The 21863-nt window shown below is 35.8% G+C and overlaps 1 protein-coding gene across 3 annotated transcripts in view; it reads left to right on the forward strand.

Annotated features, from left to right (window-relative positions):
* The first annotated feature begins 792 nt into the window (after window positions 1-792).
* LOC105333235 (A disintegrin and metalloproteinase with thrombospondin motifs 9) overlaps window positions 793-21863 on the forward strand; it is a 76657-nt gene continuing 55586 nt past the window's right edge. Inside the window, exons 1-3 of one of the 3 annotated variants that reach the window (XR_900916.4) lie at window positions 793-1058; window positions 1146-1474; window positions 4590-4740. Coding sequence is in view for 2 of the 3 variants with exons in the window: in XM_011436110.4 (XP_011434412.3) it covers window positions 965-1058; window positions 1146-1474; window positions 4590-4740 (574 nt within the window). In the remaining variant the exon portion in view is untranslated. Of the gene's footprint in view, window positions 1059-1145; window positions 1475-3270; window positions 3896-4589; window positions 4741-21863 lie in introns of those variants that run through there. The other 2 variants (XM_011436110.4, XM_011436111.4) reach the window with 2 other exon arrangements.

A 21863-nucleotide genomic window follows, 5' to 3' on the forward strand; every position in this document is an offset into this window, starting at 1 on the left:
CCAAGTTTATTTGTAAACAACTGGATATCACGAGAGAGAGAGAGAGAGAGAGAGAGAGAGAGAGAGAGAGAGAGAGAGAGAGAGAGAGAGAGAGAGAGAGAGAGAGTTATCTCTCTTTTGCTTACATCGCCAACCATTGAAAACGCGAAATTATCTTGAAATCATTTTTATATTGAATATTTAACTTTTGATCAAAGGCAAAACTACGTCAATAAAAAATGTTACCCAAACACAGTGTGCTTCGAAACACGGCATACAAAGTATATTGCATCTATAGATCCCGACTTAATGAAGATTAGAGTTGAAGTGTATTGGTTTATTTCTTAATCGGTGAAGGAGCCGCTTGATATAAAGCCGATAAAAAGAAAGAAACGAGAAAATCCGGCGATAATCGGCAAAGAGCTAAGCTTGATCACGCACGAAACACCGTGTTCTAAAGAAGCAGGGTTGTCTTCCTTTCTATGTAAACTTTCAACTTGTTGTTAATTGGTTATGAAAGAGAATTTATTTCTTTGAACTTTATTTATTGATGTGTTTAATTGCTTGAAAATATCAGATGTACTTCAAAATATTATGTACGTATATTAAATTAAAGGTATACTTTATCTATCTGAAATGTTTTTAATTATTATTATTTAAACGGTCGGTCGACATAGAACTGTTAAGGACGCACTGTCGAATGAATTAAAATATTAATCCAAACACATTGACAGCCATTGACCTCCTTTGTAGCAAGCCGGCCGGCTTGTTTATATACAAATATCCATTGAGCAGCAGAAAAAATTTTGTCATTCATGTGGCACTCAAAACAACGTGATTGGTCGAAACCTATAGAGGGGGCGTGACCTAATATAGCTGTACAAAAGGCACATGGCAAGTACACTATACTGCTTCGATCGCGTTTGCTAAGGTTTAGAGGGAGAAGACAAACCGATGGAATTAAAGGGGAAACAATGAAAAAACAATGGCATTTAAACTTTTATTTCAAATTTATTATTTGCTATTTTTTCCAATGCTAATTTATTGCCAAAAGCAGAGTCCTAAAAGTGCTGGTTCAGGTACGTTGTCTTCACTTTCTAATTTTCAAATTGCAAATTAAAAGTTTACAATTATTTTTGAAAAATGTTTTTAATTGCCTTTTTCAGGTTTACGAGAAGTAGTGTACCCGGTGCGCATCGGAAGTAGAGGAAATACTCATAGCACACATTTTATATCAAAAAGAAGTACTAGATATGTGCAAAATTTTGATTCAAGTGTTCAGTATGTGCTCTCAGGGTTTGGGAGAAATTTTTCTTTGGACCTTACTTTTTCCAAGGATTTTATAGCACCGACTCTTGTTGTGCAGCATTTCTCTGGGAATAGTACTTGGAGGAATGAGAGCCATAAAAGTGTGGGACTATCTCAATGCTTCTACTCTGGACGGATTAACCAAGACTTAAATTCAAGGGGTGTATTTAACCTGTGTGAAGGACTGGTAAGTACGATGGAATCAAACAAATTCAATTGTTTGTATAAGTAACCCGCCCCACCCACCCTAAACTGAGGGGACATCGTGGAGTTTGCACTCTTCTGGTTGGTTAGACTATACACATAGGAATTATCGTTCAAAAGCATCGCTTACTATGAAAAACACCACTGAAGTGCTAGTTTTGGCAAGATTCCTTTTTTCTTAGAGATGATCAGTGAACGAGATCATCGAGACACCGCTTTCGCAGCATCAGCAGAGAGAGAGAGAGAGAGAGAGAGAGAGAGAGAGAGAGAGAGAGAGAGAGAGAGAGAGTTGTAGTTGTAAAGGTGTGACAAACTCGTAAAATTTTGTCGTCTGCTGTAGTACGTCTGGTAAATCTGTAAGTTGTTGTCTGCCAGTCATTTCATTACATCACGGCATCGTAACAATACACATTTCGGCGTCCCAACGTTACTACAGCGCCCGTTATGACCTTCTACGAGAAAAGATGAGTATACTATATCCCTGTCTCGTCGTATTTCATATTATGCCGATATCTCACCTTAGCCTTAGAATAATTTAACATCCTCAAGGTTGCACAAAGGTAAAGTCGTAAAAGTTTGCAAGCTGTGCTGTTCTAATGTCGGTACGGAGGTCATAATAGTCGATTCGGTGTACTATTCGAATATACAGACGATTGTCATATCTGTCAGACTTCAAAGGGGTGAGATATCGGAGTGACGTTTTAAAACTTGTAAATACGGTATACGATAAACTGACAAAAATAGTGTATTTGTGACTATCACTGAAACGTGAGAGAGAGAGAGAGAGAGAGAGAGAGAGAGAGAGAGAGAGAGAGAGAGAGAGAGAGAGAGAGAGAACTACTGATTATTGACGTGCCAAAAAGTGGACCCAGATGACGTACACGTAGAAGACGATATGATATGGCAACTATTAAAGAGTTCATTGTCAGCATTTAAATATGTAGGTCCCGCCGGTGCAAAACTCTTCAGACATGAATAAAAGTTGGAACCGGGTGTCCAAATCCATTTAAAAAGAAACATGGTTGTGAAAAAGCAACCGTTAAATGACAAAGTTTACAGCGAATTACCCTCGGTGTCTGTAATCATTATGCTCCATCGGAATGCTTTTCATGCAAAATAAAAATTGACCTCTGTTTTCTCAGTGTATATTACGATAAAACACACGATTCAGTAGAACTAGGTTTATGGTGTATATTCGACAGTTGTAATATAAACAAAGATCGATTTAAGTGAATCGGAGCAAGACTTGGTGAAGAATTATACAAATGACCGCGATTGTAGGCAAACGGAAATAAATGAGATCCTATGAGTCTGGGCCGGTTTACAAACACAGATTCCAAACGTGATCGGATGCACCTGTATATTATATCAAGAAAATCTCTCTCTCTCTCTCTCTCTCTCTCTCTCTCTCTCTCTCTCTCTCTCTCTCTCTCTCTCTCTCTCTCTCTCTCTCTCAGTATTGTTTTATGTACATGATATACTGCATGTATATATGTAAAGTCCCAAACCACGGCTACATGTATATGTTTTTTCGTGTAAGCGGCTATGGCCACATTCTTGGATCGTTGTATCACAGAGAGCAGAGTCCGTGAACTTCCGTGAAGTGTTGCATCCTATCTGAACAGTGGGTTAGCATGCATTCAACTTAAAAATTATCGTAACCACTGTAAAAATTGTTTGAACGACACAAGAGTCAAGTTTGTTTTTCGGTGACTTGAAAAGGTCCGAGACGATATTAAAGGAAAAATAAGGTCAATATTTGTCAATGAGGGCCTTGATTCATCTTCTAATCAAATGAAAATATTGAATGTGTACGGTTGTAAATTATCTTACGCAATTTAGTGCCGTCGGCCATGTAGTGTACAAACATGAGCAAATTCTTGGGAGATCAGCGGGGTTTTATGGTTTGCAAATCACTTGTAATTAGATGTATCAATATACCTAGCGAGAACAGACACGGGAAACATGTAATTTGGTTGTCGCTTCTTTTTTCCTCGCCATGTAGAAGTTTAGCTATCATCAGCAATCAGCTATTTTGTCATCCTTTAATAGGTCTTTAATAGATATTGACGTCCCATAATCTGCTGTCAGAACATCATTGAGAAGAATTTACCCTCTAATCGTAGAAATCCTGACCACTAATGTTACATCCTTCAGTAACCAAATCATTTGCAACGTTAGAGCTATCATGTGACTTTGGGATGTGTCACGTGGTAGTTAAAAAAGGAAAGAAAAAACATGGCGCCTTTCAATGAATAAGATGTCGTTTTTGGTGGTAATACATGCATGTGTCTAAACAGAAGCATGATATTTCCACAATATGTCGGGGGAGGAAGAAAAGCCATAAAAAGTATCAGAGACGACAGGCATGAAAAATGACCCAGCGGAAGCCCTAAGGGCCGCGGTGAGATTCCATGAAGGATGATCATCAACGTACAGTCCCTTCAGTCGAGTATTGCAGATTTTATTTGAATATATTTAAAGAAATAAAAAGGCTGACGTAAATATAAAAATAAGTCATATATAGTTTTTTGTTAATATACCCTGGGAATTGTCGAAAGTCTTACCTAACTACCGTGACCAAACACCCACAAAATTTTTCCCAAAGGGGGGGGGGGGGGGTGAGAGGGACATCTTAGTTTGCCAAGGGGTCCGAGGCATTTTTGTGGGTAATTTTACTATGTTGACTTAATTTGAATTTGAATTTTCAAGGGAGGGTCCAGACCCAATGACCCCCCCCCCCTCCAGATCTGCGCATGGGTGCACATGGGGAAAGAATGAGGGCTTACAGACATACCCTATAGTATCTATGCTAACGTTAAAGATATATCTCTATCAATATGTATTGGCCTCAGTTGGCAATATTTAAGGACAATTTTATTACACATTGCCAAAAAGGACATTTTATTTGTTAACAGAAGTCTGTACTTTGAATCTTTATGAGCTTCTGCATTCTTGTACAAATAAACATGATGACCATTATTGTGATGCTCAAACCCTTAACTTATAAATGATTGAACCTGTTGTTAAATTGTACAATGTATGTGGATATGAATTAATCTTTTTCTGTCTTATTTTATTTCTTGTAAACTTTTTAGACTGGTGCCTTCCATTTTCAAGGAGAGAAGTATTTAATAGAACCAATTTCAAAGTATGAGCCATCTGCATCTGGGAGCCTGCCTCATTATATATACAAACATTCATATGTGCAAAAAAATAGAACACAGGACTCTCACTGTGGTGTTCGAGGTAGGTGTTAATTTTTCTACAGGGGGTGGCAATTTGCTTTATTACCTAATGAACAAGCATGCTTATTAAATTAGCTTTACAGATTTTCGATTGTGACGGACACTTTGCAATTGTATTATGTATAGGTTTAAAAGAGTCTGCTTTAATGAAGTTAAGGAGCTAGAATTGGCCTTTTTGGACCCTGATTTTAAGTGTGAGGAATTAATTTTAAAAGCTGGGTGGGATTTGAGGTCTTTTCAACAAATGCATTTCATGCATCAATTACATGGTATGGATGGAATGAGCACTTAGTAATAGACCATGTTTGCTTTGCTTTGTAAAATTCTTGTATGTCCAGTGGATCACTGCGGTTTGAACACTGGACCCCCTCCTCTTATGTTTACCTGAGATTTTGTTAGTTGAGAAAACACTGATGTGTTATAAACAAACGGGGGTAAAGTTCTGTTTCATTATTTAGACACAGTTTCACAATTAATCCAAAGAACTGGGTAAGGAACAGGTTGCTTGCTGTTGATCTTTACATATATAGCGTCATAATGTTTAAAGTCTTCTATCCAAGAACAGTACATGTGTGCCCATAATGTCAAATCCATACTTTGGTCAGGCCAACCCAAGCACATGTATAAGTAAATCTTTTACAGAGGTTTTAACTGGTAATTGAATTATTGTCTTGAACAATAACTTTTGCTGGACTTTCTTCTGACTACTGGAATGAATCAATGGATATGATGAAACACATAAGAGGATTAGCATTGTTGCCAGATTATAATCCAATAACTCTGATATAAAGATTAAATACTAGGCATTAGTAGTGACCAGTGTGGGTGAAAAGCTATTAAGTCTCAAGGCCTTTCAACTGATGGCAATTTCTGGAATATGAACTTCAAGCACCTCGGATCAAACTGTTCAATACAATCAGTCTGTTCGTAAAAGACCCTGTTCATTCTACACAGGGTTATAAAACAAGTAGTAAAACTGAAATGTCAATATTCTTGAGACACAATGTCTTATTATAGAATTAGAACAAGAATTTCCTTATTTTATTAATGTGCATTATATTAACTGTTTTCCATTTCTTTAGGCATATAAATCATAAGGCACATAGACAACTTTGTCATAAATAAAATGGTATCCTTCTTCTCTCATTTTATTTTAAAATCATATATATATAAGAATGCCATATTATATATTCATGCAGTTGTAATAAAAGCACATATATATCTGGTAAAGTATTTAAGCAGCTAGAATATGCATTTTGCACTTAGAATCTTAGATGTACATGGGATTAAAGAAAACACAGATTTTATAGCATAAATACCATTGAGAAATGGACACAGATTAGGGGAGATGGGGAGGTCAGTTTAGTGCATCATTTTGTTGTGTCTGGATACGGTTGACGTCTGGACAATTCGTAGGGTGACAGCAAACCTCGAACATTGTATTAAAAGCTCCAAGATTGACAGTAGAGATTGTGTTGTATTGAATGTTAAGATTTGGATTTCATTCAGAAAACGTGAGAAAGGGCCTTTCAACAATTGATAAGGGGGAAATCTTCACTTATCGGTACATATTCCTCTGAAATTATAGTAGATTTTATTTTGTTTGCAATAAAAATGTTTGTATTAAATTTTATATGTTTATAGTGATTTTTTTTTTGTAAAGGTGCTTTTATCATAAAATATGTACATTTCATGTTATATGCAGCTGAAAGTATATGTAAAGGTAGTGAGGAAAAGATAACTACCTATATATATTGTATATTGTATCAAGGTCATTTTTTTAAGTTTAAAATTTTTTAAAAAGTTTTTTAAAATAATATCAACCTGATAAGTGACCTACGTGGCTTAATACTGTAATAGACTGAATTCATGGTGGGGTTAGATTGTGAACTGTTTTCTCATGTAATCTGCATCTGATATGAGACACTGAAAACTAAACGACTGCCGTATACTATAGATTCCTAATGAAACACGGGGAATTAATTTCTTCCTAAAATCCTTTTTATTTATCACAGTTTTTGTCATAGACAATCACATTATTCTACATATATCCATAATGACAGAGTAACCACAGGCTGCTAAGATCTTTAATAATTTTGACTTAATTAATGCACTGTGGCTGAACTACTACGAAATGTGGAAGAGTTGTTCACCAGTCATATTAGACAAAATTTCTTTAAGATTTTTCAAAGTCTTTAAATGTAATTGGTTTTTTGATGTTTCTTCAATGAAGTCTAATATTTATGGAGTCAGATTTTAAGGTATTATCTTAACAGTAAAATTATGGGCACCACGTTTCAATGTTTGATGGCAATTATGGCAGTTTGTGGTTTCACTATATTTCTTACATCAATGATTTGTGGATAATAAAGTGTCTGTCTTTCAAGCATCACTTGATGATCAATGGGCCATATTTGTGATCAGTCATGTTAGGTGACATTAGTTGTAACAGCAAACATCCTTCTTTATTCCAATTTTGTGAATGAAATTCCTAACCTTTATACAAACATCTCTTGAGTGGCACCTGTGTACTAGAAGAGAAAGTGTTTTACCCTAGTAATTTTCTTTATCAACTCTCACATAGAGAAACGTGAAGACAACAGTGTAGGTAAAGGAGAACAGTTTCATTTGACATCATAAAAGATTTTTTTTTTTGTTTCGTGGTAAAGAAAGAGTTTTTTTTATGTAAACAAATTCAGCAACTTTATGAATCATCGACCTGTGTCTGAACGGTAGCACTGGCTACAGTTTCTCACTCTTTAAGGTTGACAGATGGCAACTGGTCTTAAAACCTACGTCTGGAGTATAATAAAATTCTTGAAGGCCCTTTTGAGCCATATCTGCCTCATTTAGTCACTTCACACCAGAGAGAAAGTGACCAGATCTCCCCGACTTTCAGGCCATTGTTAAACTTGGGGTGAATAGACTTAAGGGTAAGAGACTACGAGGACTTCTGGCCCCTAGGAGGATGGTTGAATTTTGTTTTGACTCAGCATGTGCCAAACTTGATGGCTCTTGATGCATAGAGATGATGGTAGACTGTGTATAATGACATCATTGTCCAGGCAATGATTCTGAAATCAAAGACCTCTATTAACAAACTGGACCTGTTCACAAGTAGCTGAAAATTCTTTGAATATCAAAGCCTTTTCTACCTCCAATCGTTTTCTGTAAATATCGTACAGAAGTTCTAACGGCCATTCTATCAGGCATATGAATAAAAGTGAGATTGCCTATCTCTATGCTTTGCTTAGAGAAATGGCAGTATAATCATAAAGAGCTTGTGTATATCTTATCTGAACTTTCTTTAAAGACTGTGAACAAGTTCATGATGACTTGTAGAATTTATGGACTGTGCAAAGTAGTCTTTTCATTTATCAGTAAGCTAAAAATAAAAACTTAAGAACTTCCAATGAGGCATTTAGAAAGATAGAAATAAAAAAAAACTTAATCATTTGTGTATCTTTCTTTTATTTGTTTTGATATGAAGAATGGTATTATTTTCCACCATCTAAATTGCAACCTGTGGATTTCTGAGGATAAACAAGAAAATTGTTAAAACCATAATTATAGATTTGTTGTAATTTGTTATGGTTATTTACTATCACATGGGGAGATGTCCCTTTCAAATGACAAGCTTCCTAAACTCTACATCATAAGCAACTTCTACTGTTCATGTAAACAAGGCTATGATTATCGGCCTTAACCTGCAGAGCTAGTCCTTTCACTCGCCCACTGGGCCTGGGACTTAATTGACACCTATACCTTTGCAAAATAAAACTAACAAAAACATGGAATGTTTGATTTATGTATCAAGCAAAATGCTGAGTTAGGGTACCTACAGTTGCCTTGTAGTGAGGAATTGGAGCATCTACTGCTTATAACCATAAGTTTATGGGTGTGTGGATGTTTTGGACAAGATTGGGTTTGTATGTAGTGAGTGATTCGGTTGCTATGCTTGAGTCAGCATTGTTTGCATTACATTGTCATGGTGTAAGTGTGTCATTTCCCATCATTTGTTATGTCACTGATGCCCACAATTATGCAAGAGCTAACACACTGTGATGCAGAAAACAGCTCACTTCATTTTGTATGGAAATTAACAGACAATGTGGTTAACAAAATTCGGAGGGAAAGACACCAACAGCCTTATCTCAAGCAATTTCTCCAATGGCAGTTTTATTGTTATTTCATTGTTTTGAGCATTTGATCTTGATCCCATAGCAATAAACTGTGGTAATTACTTTGGCTTGCAATTTTATTTTTTATTGCACCACATATTTTTTTACTTGATAGTTGTTCTCTAGTTAGGGAAAGTAATGTCTTTTGTTTATAGAATCTTTTGTTAAAATGAAGGCCAGTTTTTTTGCTTTATAGCAGAAGAAGAAGAGGTTCTTTTGGTCTTGTAATGTTTCCTATTCTTTTGATGGCTTGCTTGTGGGTGTGCTTTTTTGCATGTGGTGGTTTGGATTTGTTTGACAACAATTTACCATCACAGAGTCTACATGTCAGATCTGGCAAAGATTGCATGTTGCCATTGTTTGATGTGGTGGGGGAGAACAGGGATCAAAACACACTGGGAATGACAGCTCTGGTGGTGTCTGTAGTCATACACACACTACTACAGGGCACAAGTATCAGGGAACAGATGCATCCAAAATGACTCAATCTTCTTATGATGAAGTGTATAAATAAGGGGACAGAAAGAAACCTTGAGTTGAGCTCACTGTCTGAGAATTACCTGAAACAAGTTCTTCATGAAATATTGGTCATATAGAACCATATAATTAGGTGAAGAATTCTCTGTACTTCCTGAACCAAGGGCAAGAATTTGCTACGTACTGCACAATGTACCCAAGATATTTCCCAGCTTGCATAATTTGAAAATGGTCGAGAAAATGCACTTATCACTATGAAGAAAAAGGTGATAGAATTCAGTTTCATGTCATGCCATAATAACTTTTTGAGTAATATTTAATTTATTGGCATGCAGATGGTTTCTGATGATCCCCTGCACTTGTAAGGTTTTTCAAAAGTTCATCAAATATCTTCTCTTGGTTCATTTTCTTGCATGCAAAGGGTTTTCTTATTGTTATCCTGTGAAATATGGTTTCTTTGACAGCTTGCTGCTGTGCATTGAGGGCGCTACATTACAGTTCCTCACTCAGAAAAAACCTGCACAAGCATGACTTTTTATTATCAGAAAATGGTGTCTAGCTGCACAAAAAATTAATCAGCCTCATGCTGCTAATAAAGACCAGAGTCTTTTTCAATCCTGAAGGGGTGAATCAAGTGTGAAGAAATTCTTGCAGACTAGCATGCGGATCATCCTTTTGTCTTATCTCTATATTGTCTGAAAGCTTTTTGTCTCTTGTATAAGGGCCAAAACAAATATCCATGGGAACACTATGAATGCTTCAGGTGTAAATTGTGTAGTGAATGGTGAAGGGCAACATAAAAAATGAGAAGAAATGCAATTGGGGTACTTGGAACTGTTCTATTTTTGTTGCCCAGTGAGTGACAGAAGTCCAACGTTGGCTATTTTCCTGTGTTTATAGAGATGTTTATGTAAATCAAGTATTGGCCTACAGCCCATGGCCACTTTATGAAATTCAGTGTAAAATTGCATGAACATTATGACCAAATTATCAGCTCAGGTGAAAGCACTTCTTCTTTGGTATGGGTCATGCCTTGATCCAGCCAATACTGGTGTGGACTACAGCCAAGTTTGTAACATGGTTGCTCATCAGTAAAGGTATCTGAGGAATCATTCCTTGGAGATTTCTCCAGTTCTGGAACAAGAGAAATGCAAAAAGGAATGAAATTGAAATGTCTGGTTATTCAGGTGTGCAATAAAGTTGATGTCTGAAATAATTCTTATTTGGAGACAAAGTAGATTTTACTATCAAAGGTTTAGTCCATAAATAGATTTCTGAAAACATTTTTGAAAAAGAGCATTAGCCCTACGTGATTATTTTGTCGTAAGGATCCTGATAGTGCATCTAATTGCAGACAAATTGCATTATTTTGGGATTGAACTGATGTAAGCAAAAATGTTCTGTGTCGGACTTCAGACAAAAAAAGAATGCACATTGTTGCCAATGTAATCACACACTTAAGAGGGTCACCTATTGCCTCAGAAAAAAAAATGGCGTAAATCTTTACAACAGTGAAAGCAAAATCTGAACAAATCTTGCCACTCTTCATGCCTTTGGCACAGGTATTGTATACAGAACCTACATCAGACATAATAGCACTTAAAGACTCTCAGACGTCTCAAGAATTTGAAAGGGGTTTCAAAGGGGGAGGGGGTGGAGGATGGAAGGGGAGGGTGACAAAGGATGGTAGGACCATCTGGAAATACCCCTTCCTGAAGACGAAAGGGGTTGAAATAACAAATGCTAGGGCCTTTGGAAAAAATAACCACCATCTGACTAAGTCCTCTGAATGTTTATAATTTCTAATTCACATGGTTTAAGGTGAAGGAGAAAACTGATTTGTCGATAGCCTCTCTGAAACCACCTCTTCTGTAAATTTCGGAATTTACCGTGACATTTTAAAGGCACATTTTTTCAAAGATTATTGTCAGTTTGAAAGTGTGTTATTTGATTTGATTTCAACTGTTTAATAAATCTGTTGGTAAAGAGAGAGGAAGAGCAGGAGCCTATGAACTAAAGGCTCATTGCTGTGTGAATTCTGCAAAAGAGTGATAATTAAAGTAGTGGTTGTTTAGACAAATTCATCTCAGCATCTTGCATCATAGGCTAGATGTATAATGCATTTTGCAGACAGAAAGATGAAAGAGAACCAAGATTTTCAGGTTCATGGAAGAGATCAGAGCTTATAAGAGACGGGAGAACCCAATTTGTTTTCTTCCAACTCACCATTTAATGTTCAATAAAGTCTGTTGCAGTCACTCAGACTTAGAGGTGATTGGGGTTTTTTGCATGCCTGTGTGTTTGTGTTTATTATGTAAGCTTAGGATTAACTCCAGCAGTATTAGGCTTGTACTTTTGCTGAAGTGCCTGTCAAGTTTATGTAACTTCTTATACCAAAGATACACTTTATTTGAAATCGGATATTGACATAATTGTTTGTCTTTGGGACATGGATTTTGGTGGATGTCTTTGCACAAATGAAACTTTAGAACTTAATTCCCAAGTTTGTTGCAGCTTATGTTGCAAAATTTTCTCCACCCATGTATTTACAAACTTGAAACCTTAATTTTAGGGATATGTTGAGCTAGACACTCAATATATCTGAAGCAAACATTTTCCAGATATTTTCTTTTTTCTAACACAACACTTTAGGCAAAAGATACTTTTATAAATCATCAGCTTTGAAAGGAATAGTTATCACTGATACAAACTTCATGTAAATAAGAAAGGCTCTTATAGAATTAAATTTTTCCTGACTGCTAACTTTTTTTTGGATAACAACTGTTACACAGAGAATTGCTAAATCTTTGCCTTCTTAGCAGAAATCAATTGAATAAATATATAGTTAACATTGGGATATGCACTGAAGTTGAAGAGTAATTCAAGATTATTGCGTTTCGCCTACTTCTCCAGATCTCAACATCATATGGATTATTAAGAGTTAAATGTTAAGCTTAAATAAAGAAACTCTATTTGAATTTCTGTAAAAAATAACAGGAGATATATTTGTATTCACTGGACTTATAACAGAGTTTATCAGTTTTCATCTATCATGAATTTGTAACATTTTCCAGAAATCTTCACAGTATTACTGCTTGAATGTAGGTTAGAGATTTATCTTGCATAGAGGAAAATGTGGTGTGAGAAATGCTGAGCCAAAGAATTTTTGTTTTCTGAAAATTGATCAAATTGCGACCAATGTAGACTTAAATATTTTCAAAATTGAGATTTATACATCTATATTGTACCAATATGGCCGAAATTTACAAATAGCATCATCATAGAGGTTTAGCAGATGGGAAAAAACTAGGTGAAGAGATTAATATACAGATACATGTAGATACAATGTATATGTAAGCTAGCTGATGCCTTAAAGAGTGAGTCAGAAGTTGCATTAAAATTTTTGACATAACCATTACAAATTGTATCACTTTAACATGAAGTCATTATATGTCATTTGTTAAATTTCTAGATTGATGACAGTCTGGTCATGAGGTATTTCGTCTAAGTATAGCATAACTGGAAATGGGATGCTTTAAAAGCTATTATAAACTAGGGTTACCATTAAATATTGATGCTGTTTGTGTTATATACATGATATTAAAAAAAATTTGATCTGTGCAAATGCCTGTGTGGTGTTTTAAAAAAAAGTTAAATACCAACAAAGTAAAATATAAATCATCTGAAGTGCTTGGCATGTCAGGGTTAATGAATAAATGTCAAGGTCAATTGATCAATATTTGTCAAGGTCAAATAATTTCTCCACTGCTACTGTGTCATTCCTTACCAGGTCTCAGCCAAAATATATATATATTTGCATTCAGAGTCAATTTTACTATAATTTATTCATCAATAATTAAATGCAAATTAAGGGGATTATAGGAAGAGTTGCCGTTCTCTTTGATGGTGGGTAAAGAATTCTCCAAAAGTGCAGTGTAATTTGAAGTTTAGCCTTACTAGAAATATTTGGAATTGTTAACAAATTTTTTATTGCAGTTAACAGCGATCTTCTAAATGTGTTTTGATTAGAAATACCTCAAAGCTTTAATTAAATGAGACATGGTAGTATCATTTTAATATTTCCATTCATAAAGACACTTAGGAAACCCAGGTCATTCAGTGCGGAAAAGTTGTGAATGAGAGCCGTTAAAAAAAAGTTCACCTGTCATAGTGCACGACAACGACGATCGGGAAAGAATTGTCCCTCGCACATATTTTTGTTTATGTTGACAAGAGATAGATTTAGGCAGTGGTCATAGACATAATCTAATTTATCATTTTGTAAAGGTAAAATCTTGAGCGGTGAATCAGTCTCTTTATTGAATTGCAATAGATCTGGGCAGAACGTTTTATGCAAACCATTCATTCAGACTTTAAAAATCCTATAAAAGGTAACTTTCTTATTATTTTCAATGGGGTATTAACCTGAAAAAGCTCATTCTAAAAGCCATTCATAATGTCAGAAAATAATATTTACATCTGGCATATTAGGGATATAAAGAGGTCAAACTTTAATTGAAGAAAAACAGTCAACCATTCAAGTATAATTGAAAAGAAAATCGCAGAAAATGGTTCATGTTTTTTTGCCCATGTCTCCAATGGTACAAAGAAGCTTGATCAGATAATATAAAATCCCTGCACTTCAAACACTTTCATAACCTTGATTAGCCAACACGTAAAGCTAAAGTGACGAGAATATTCGCACTAATTTCTTCTCATGTTGGTTTTTTCTTTCCACAGACAAAACATAGAGATGATTTTGTTTGCTTGCATTTTTTCCCTAACAATTAGGTGAACTTGCTTATTTTGGTTGACAATATAAAACCACCTACCAACAGCAAACATTTTTAATTAAAAGTAGACTGAGGATTTAATGGAATGTGCTGAAGAATTATAAAGATCATTGGATTGAAAGGATTTTTTTCTATACCAAAAGACAGATTAGGAATTAGTTGTTAAAATATTGCAATCACAAAATAGAATTTTACTGGATTATAGTGCAGTGCAAAATTCCAAATTGAATTTCTGTGCACATCAAATTCATGCTTATAAATTTGATTAAAGGTATTCAAAAATCTCTAAAGGATTGTAATTGCTGTAGACTTTCGGCAGCTTGTGTACTCCACATAAATTGTGAAAGATTATATTTGGATTAGCAAGTTAACCAAAAAATCCTTTACAAATAATTTCCTACAACAAATATTGATAAATAGATACAGTTTAAATGCCATTAGTTCGATAGAGGTTCGTAGAGATTGTATTCCAAGAGCGCCCCTGTGGACAGAACCATGCACCGCCTAACAAAAACTATGTCGCTAAGTACTAGTCTAGTTATTTGTTTAATACATCTTGGTGAATTAACTTTTGGCGAACTCAACCAGAAGGCGTACCCCTCGGTCTTAAGCAGCCAGATATCATTGGGACGGAGGGGTACTCCTGAATTATGTGGTACTAATATGGCGACTTATCAGCTTATATTTATCACTGTTCTTTCCCTCTAATCTGTCAATTTTGGTGTATTACAAGGGATGGCATAATGCGGAATTCCTTTCTCCACTAGTGTGACCATTCTCGGGGTATTATGGTATATTATATGATAAGACGTGTAAACAGGTGAACTGTCACTTTAGTGAAATGTGTATTGCTTCTTATGACCTGTTCAGAATTATCTCAGTGCATTCAATGAATGTGATCCGATATTAAAAATGAAATTATTGACAATAAAAATTTTTCTACCAGATTTTTTAAAGTAACATTTTAAGGCGGAAAGGATTTTTTACCTCTTATTTTGTCCAAAGTAGTGACAGAGATGTTAGTTTACTGAGAAAAAAAAATTGAAAAATCTTAAATAGTGTACAATCCTCCATTCCCAAATATGATATTTAGACCCCAGGCAATTTTTTAGCCCTTGTCTGTTAGTAACACTAGGTCATCCTAAACTGAGATACAGGAACAGAGATTTTGGCCTGGTGCGAGTAGCAGCCATAATTGGAAGTTGACTAAATGACACCTTGTCAGTCATACGGCCTGTTAATGTTCTTCTACTTAGGACACTACCGCTTAACCACAGGGTTTGATTTATTGGACCGGCGGTAAATGGTCCCGTTGTTGGTGGTTGGGTGGTGATGGGCTTTGGCATAGCTAGATCCCAACTGTTTTCCATCTATTATCACATTGGCTCTAATAGTGTATAACATGGACAGATAAAGAGTTTTCTCTCACCTGGAGTTGAGGGTCCCTTGAGTCCTTTTGCTTTACCTGGATCCTCTGGTCAATAAAACCAGCAATCACTGGGAGAAATTAAACAAGGACTCAAAGTGTAAAAATGTAATCAAGTTCTATTTGTTACCAACTGATTAACCTTACAGAAATATAGATTTTAGGGAATTTTTTTATTATAGTAAATGTCCCTTTCCTAATTGTCTATTTCCTAAATCTCCCTCTTAGGAAGGTCACATTAAAACTATATGACCATCACAGTATAAGTGCAGCATGCACCATGTACCTGTGGCTATAGGGATTGCAGTGGACACAGGTAGTACAATCCTCGGTCAGTTGTCACCTGTCATCTGACAAGGTGCCTACTCAACATCCAGTTTCACAAATATTTTGAAATTTATGGAGTTCTGACTTGAAGGGAATGATTGTCTTAGGTAGGATGACACTAATTTAATGTACCCATACAGATGGGGGCCCTCATTTTCATAATGCTGAATGATTCAGAGGCCAAAACTCTCCATTCTTGATTCCCTCCTTTTGACAAGGGTGATTTGTACTGGGCTTCTGTTTACAAATTGGCAAGAATTAATTTGATTACATGCTTCCTAATTCCTGGTGACAAGGGTGATTTGTAAAAGTTCCATAACCTCGTGGACTTGGCAGATATTAATATGGATTATGATATAAGGCAGCTACCAGCTACAGTAATGGATTGTTTCACAGGTGTGCTGATGTCTTTGACTGGCTGATGGGGTGTTGGATCACGTCAATAGTCAGGTGCTTTCAGGCTTCATTGTGTTATTAATGCAACAGACATCTACTAGATCTCCCACAGATTTTTAATTTAGTTTTAGAAAAAGAACAGATTCTCCAGTAATAAGAGTCAGTTCTACAAAACTTTCATTCTGCTTTGGTACATTTTTTCCCTCTCAATTAGCATGGGAAATTCACATGCTTCCAAATTGTACAGCAGCATGACATCAAATGTTTACAAGTATGTCTGTTTCATAGACTTTTCAATGTGATTTTCCCTGAAGTTCTAATTGTTACGTCTAAAGAGGTGTTCGTTTAATAATATTCAGGTGAGCCTTAAGGGTCTTTCTTATCTGTCTAACAAATCTGTATCTCACTTTATTTGTTTTCTTCTAAATATTCATAGACTTGCGGTTAATACTTCTTACTTTTTTTCATGCTCAACACATGAGTCACCGGTTGACAAAAAGGTCCTACCAAACATTCCTCGTTATAATTGGCCGTTGGCCTCAAGCTCGTAAATGAGGGTACCAGTCCACATTGTTGAAAGTATGGGGACATTGACCAAAATACAGGATTGGGTACCAGCAAACAACTGGCTTGTTGTTTTTTTTTTTTGACAGCTCAGAGTAATGTCTGTTTTTTGGTCATTTTATGTTTGGTAGCTAGGTTAATTAATGCATTATATTATTCTTTTATATTTTTACTGAAAACAGTAATATATTTTTCTCAGTTATGTTTTAGGTGCATATACATTCTTGAAGAATGAAATCTGGTTGTTGCTGATTAAAACAGGTTGTTAAACCACGAAAAAAAATATTTTGGTGGTTAAAAAAAGGAATGGTATTTAAACCACCTGGTACAACCATTAGATAAAGATGGAAGGTCCAGCGAGAAAGAAATCGTTTAGCAGGAAATCAACTTTTTTGCATGCAAAAAAATTGAAAAAATGCGGAAGCCATGTCACTGACACAGTTGCCCTATCATCTACAAGTTTTAATTGTCATTTAAGCTTACAATCAGGTGATAAGATACCCAGAGTGTGGGCAATCCAGCACGTATGCTTCTACCACCCACTGAATGCTTAATCCCCCTCGTGTCATGTATTTATCATTGGCTATCTGTCTTGGAGTGCAGAACATTTAAAAAGTAGAAATCTCACAGCCCAATGCCACATTCATCATGTTATAATTGAATATCCTGAAAGAAGCATGCACCATAGCAAGAGCCAGTGGCTGTGTTAATTTCCTATTTACCATACTTTATTCTCTTAATTGAGGTATAGCTTAGGATAATCTGTATCTAATTAGATTAAGGTAGGTGCATTACTTGTGTGTGCAGACACTGTGATGGAGGGATCACTGGAAGCAATTTTGTTTTGCCCCTGTCTGGTTAATCAAGTCCTGCATGTGATGAAACATTGGTATCTGTTCATCAGACAGCAAGACAGAAAAAAAACCCTGATGACCTTGACCTCTACATTATGTATGTAGAAAGATGTGGCAATGTGGTTACACCGATCTTTTGGAACTTCCTGTGTGATCTAGCAGATGCTGGAAGCTTCATGGTTTCATTATCATCAGTACATATGTTTGATTCAAGTTGTTCAAGGTTCTGCTCAAAAATGACACTGATCAAACAAGTTTTCAAATCTCGGTCACCTGAATTCTTGCTCCAAATACTCACTGACCTGCGACAACATTTGTTTGAAAAGGAATTCTTGAAATTGTTAGTGTTTTCTCCTAAATGCTCTGCTCCATTGATACATTCTGTGCAGCAAAGATGGTTTCGAACTGCAATGTTATATCTAATATGATGTAGATAAACTTTAAAAATAAAGATATTCTTGAAGGGGGAAAGGGTACAAGACCAAAAAAAGGTATGACACTTTTGAACTTTATACATGGAGAGCATGACAAGTAGATAAAAAGGCAATAAAAATGAAAGATAAGTGGGGTGGGTTGTAATTTTTGCAGGTAATTGTTTTGTGTAGATAATTTTCCCCATATTCTAATGAAGCACTTTAGTTTTATGTTTCAGGGATGTCTGTAGCTTCTTGAACCTCTTGACTCAGACAGGAGAAACCTGTACCAGCAAATTGTTGTCTCTGCTGGCTCAGTGTTAAATATCACATAATTTTTGACAATGCAGGGTGTGGAACTACCCAGCGATGAATCAAATAATTTGGTATCGTGGAAGGGTTTAGGGCCTGGGGTTAGCCAGGAGGTCTAATGGAATTGTCTAATGCCAACAGGTGTCATGACTTGGCTCATTGTTTTAGAGTAATCTGATTGGAAGAGGTTAGGACGGATCTGGCAGGGGTGGTGACCCAGTTCTATATAAGTGGCATTTGCATGAGAATGTCATAACATCAACCTGCAATGGTATTTAAGAGAGCATGCCCTTTGTAAGCTTCTGCTCATCCATGATTATAAATAAGCTTGAAATGTCTGAAGAAGGTTACACTGAGTAGAGGAAGTATAGTACTGTGGGTATGTCTTTTGGTTGATTTGTGTCGTGACGTTTTCGGTCGGGTGCCGTTGATAAGATCTTGATTTCTGTGTGTCCTGACAACCTAGCAGTGAAGTCCCCGCTCAGCCATTAATTGATAGAGAGCTCTTAGTATCTGTCATAATGATGATAATCTTAATCTCAAATGTTGTCACAAACCGTTTCAATGAGCAGGCTATAATCTCACATGATGTCATGATTTTATACAGGTCCTGGGTTTGTTGGTATGCTTTCTGCATGTGGTCCTCAATTATCAAATGCTTCCATCTAAGTGCAGTTAGTTCATGCCTGATTACTTTTTGAGGCGTAACCTAATTGTCTTTTTCCTCTTCGTAATGAATTAATTTCAAATTTTGATTTAACAAAAGGGGGTTCAAAATGCATTCTACGATGTATATGTATTTTGATTCGGTTTAAAATGTTTTTATTTGTGGCTTTGCCTGGAGTACTAGCAGTGTTACCATTTACACTATTAACAAAATGAATTTATTAATTAGCAAGGATGAACCAATATTTAAACATTAATCAAATTTGTTTGAGGATGAGGAAGTAGTGATGGCGAGGTCTTTTTGCTGATCAAGGATTTCCTCCGATTTGTTTGTGTTGAATAAGCAAACCTGAGAAATAGTAGAATATTGTAAAGGTTTATCGGTTTGCGGTTTGGCTAGAGGCCAGAAAGCATGCTAACAGCTGATTGTAGCCAGTTGGAGCCTTTAAATTTCTCCCAATAGAGAGGATCCTTTAATAACAAGAGCTAACCAAGAAAATTTATCTTGGTGCATTGGAATTGGTGAGAAGTGGTGTTATTAATTGAATATATTACTTGCAATTTAAGGAGAGTCTGGCCTGCTTATATAAAGCTCTCTACTATACTTACATTGTCCTAACCAAGAAATGAATGATAAGATGTAAGAATAACTTTTAGTGCAACACACTTGTTACTTATGTCAATATATGGTTACTTGGTCAACCTTTCTATCATTCAGTAAGGTAAATCAGGAATTTAGAGGGTGAGAAAAATCTGTCCATTTATTTGCACGAGAATGAATTGGTTTTATATGGATTTTGACATTATCAGTTACAAGAATCTGTGGGACCTGTCCACCCTTAGGAATGGGGAGCTTAAGTCCCTCAATGGACTGACCAGTGTACAATGGTAACCTGAGACAGGTGGATTCAAGGTCAGCTGGTATCCAACAGTATGGTCAGGTGTGTTTAAGCCAGTCAGGCAGCCAGGGGCCTGTGACAAATTGCAGTCGATGTCCAATGACATTTTCCGTATTGTTCTGTTGTTTCTATGACATGGAGTCGGAATGAATGAGGGTTCAAATGTTACATGTTTTACAGGTTTTAATTCACTTTGAATGAATATTAATGCTTAAAAATTCTTAAGGAGGAAGAAATACAGCCTATGCCATCAAAGAATATTGTCACTTATCACACAGTGATTGTCAATCATTCATAACCCTGTTCTCATTGTAACAATGGAGAACACCATGAGAAAATACTCGACAATTCACACATACACATTATCTCAGTTATAATTTATATATTATCTGCATTAATATCATAGCGCAAATACAGTGTTATCAAAAACTTGAGTGATATTATCATCCAAATTAAATCAATGTTATGAAATCGATTGCCTGATAAAAACTTTTTCTTCCATGTTTGTTGATATGAGGAGAGAGCATATATACAATTAGAAGCCGTAACTACTCCAGACTGAATCAGACTTTAATAGGCTGTCTTATCACTGCCCTAGACACTAAACCGTTATCTCCACAATCTGCCGTAATTGACCCTTAGAAACCTTTCAGATAAAACATAAAACAATTGCATCCCCTTTATCAACCCTCAATTGACACTACAACAGAATTGGAAGGTATAAAACCAAGATCAAAAGATTTTGATTGCAAGACATACATAGGGTCTGCAGGGTGTGCTACCGTTTCTTGTGCAGACCAATTTGAATGGTGCTCACATGCATTGCTGTACTTTTGGAAGTTTTGCTGATTCTGGAGAAACCAACCCCAAAAAAATGGTGCCTGGGGATGCCAAGAAAGCCAAGCTATTGAAGTGGCTTATGAACTGAGATCTGGAGCTTTTAACTGCTTCATTTGAAGAGATTGAATTGTCGAATGCCAAGAAATTTAGAAATCAGTTAAATTGAAGGAGAAGAGGGCATTAAGGGTATTATGCAGTATTTTGGTTGCTTCATATGAGTTTGTCAACTTGCCTTTCTATTTGTAAAGAAAATTTGATGCATAAAATTCTTTTATTTTTTGGGGAAAAAGAAAAAATGAACTTGTAAACAATATAGATGACAGTACAAGAATTTTATAATGTCAAAGATAGGCAATTTGACTTTGCAGATGCTTCTGTAAAAATTATGATTAGGCATCATTTCTTAGACTATTGTGTCTTTTATTATAATCATTCAGCAGTTTGATAAACACAATTGTAATTGGTTGCCGTTTTCAATCTCTTCAAAGCTATCCTTCTGTACATCTTCCAACCCAATTAAGTTTTAATGCATCAAGTTGTTAAAATCACGGGGAAACAATAACACATCAAAAGCAGACAAAACTTTGACAGGGGAACCACATTCCTCAGATAAAACTAAGATAGGGAGGTGCTAAATTGCTTGTAAGCTCAAATGAGTCTACACCAATAAAATATGAAGAAAAATTGGGCATGGTGGCGCAGGTTTTGAAAAAAACATTTATTCATATTTTCTTGTTTGGACATTTAGAAGACCGTCCATATTCTTGTGTTGCTTTTGTAATGCGAGTCCTCTAGGGCTTATCAGCAAAAACACCATGATTGATACACAAAATAAAAAATATTCAATTTCATTTTTTTTCATGAAACAGATTTCCTTATACATTAATCAAAGGTGTCTTTCATGCACTGTCTTGGAATTTGTGGTAGGGATTGGGACTACCAGGAGATGGTCTTTAGGCTAAGCTCTTTGAAGTCA

This window comes from Magallana gigas, chromosome 4 (genome assembly GCF_963853765.1).
Source record: "Magallana gigas chromosome 4, xbMagGiga1.1, whole genome shotgun sequence".
NCBI classification, from domain to species: Eukaryota; Metazoa; Mollusca; class Bivalvia; order Ostreida; family Ostreidae; genus Magallana; species Magallana gigas.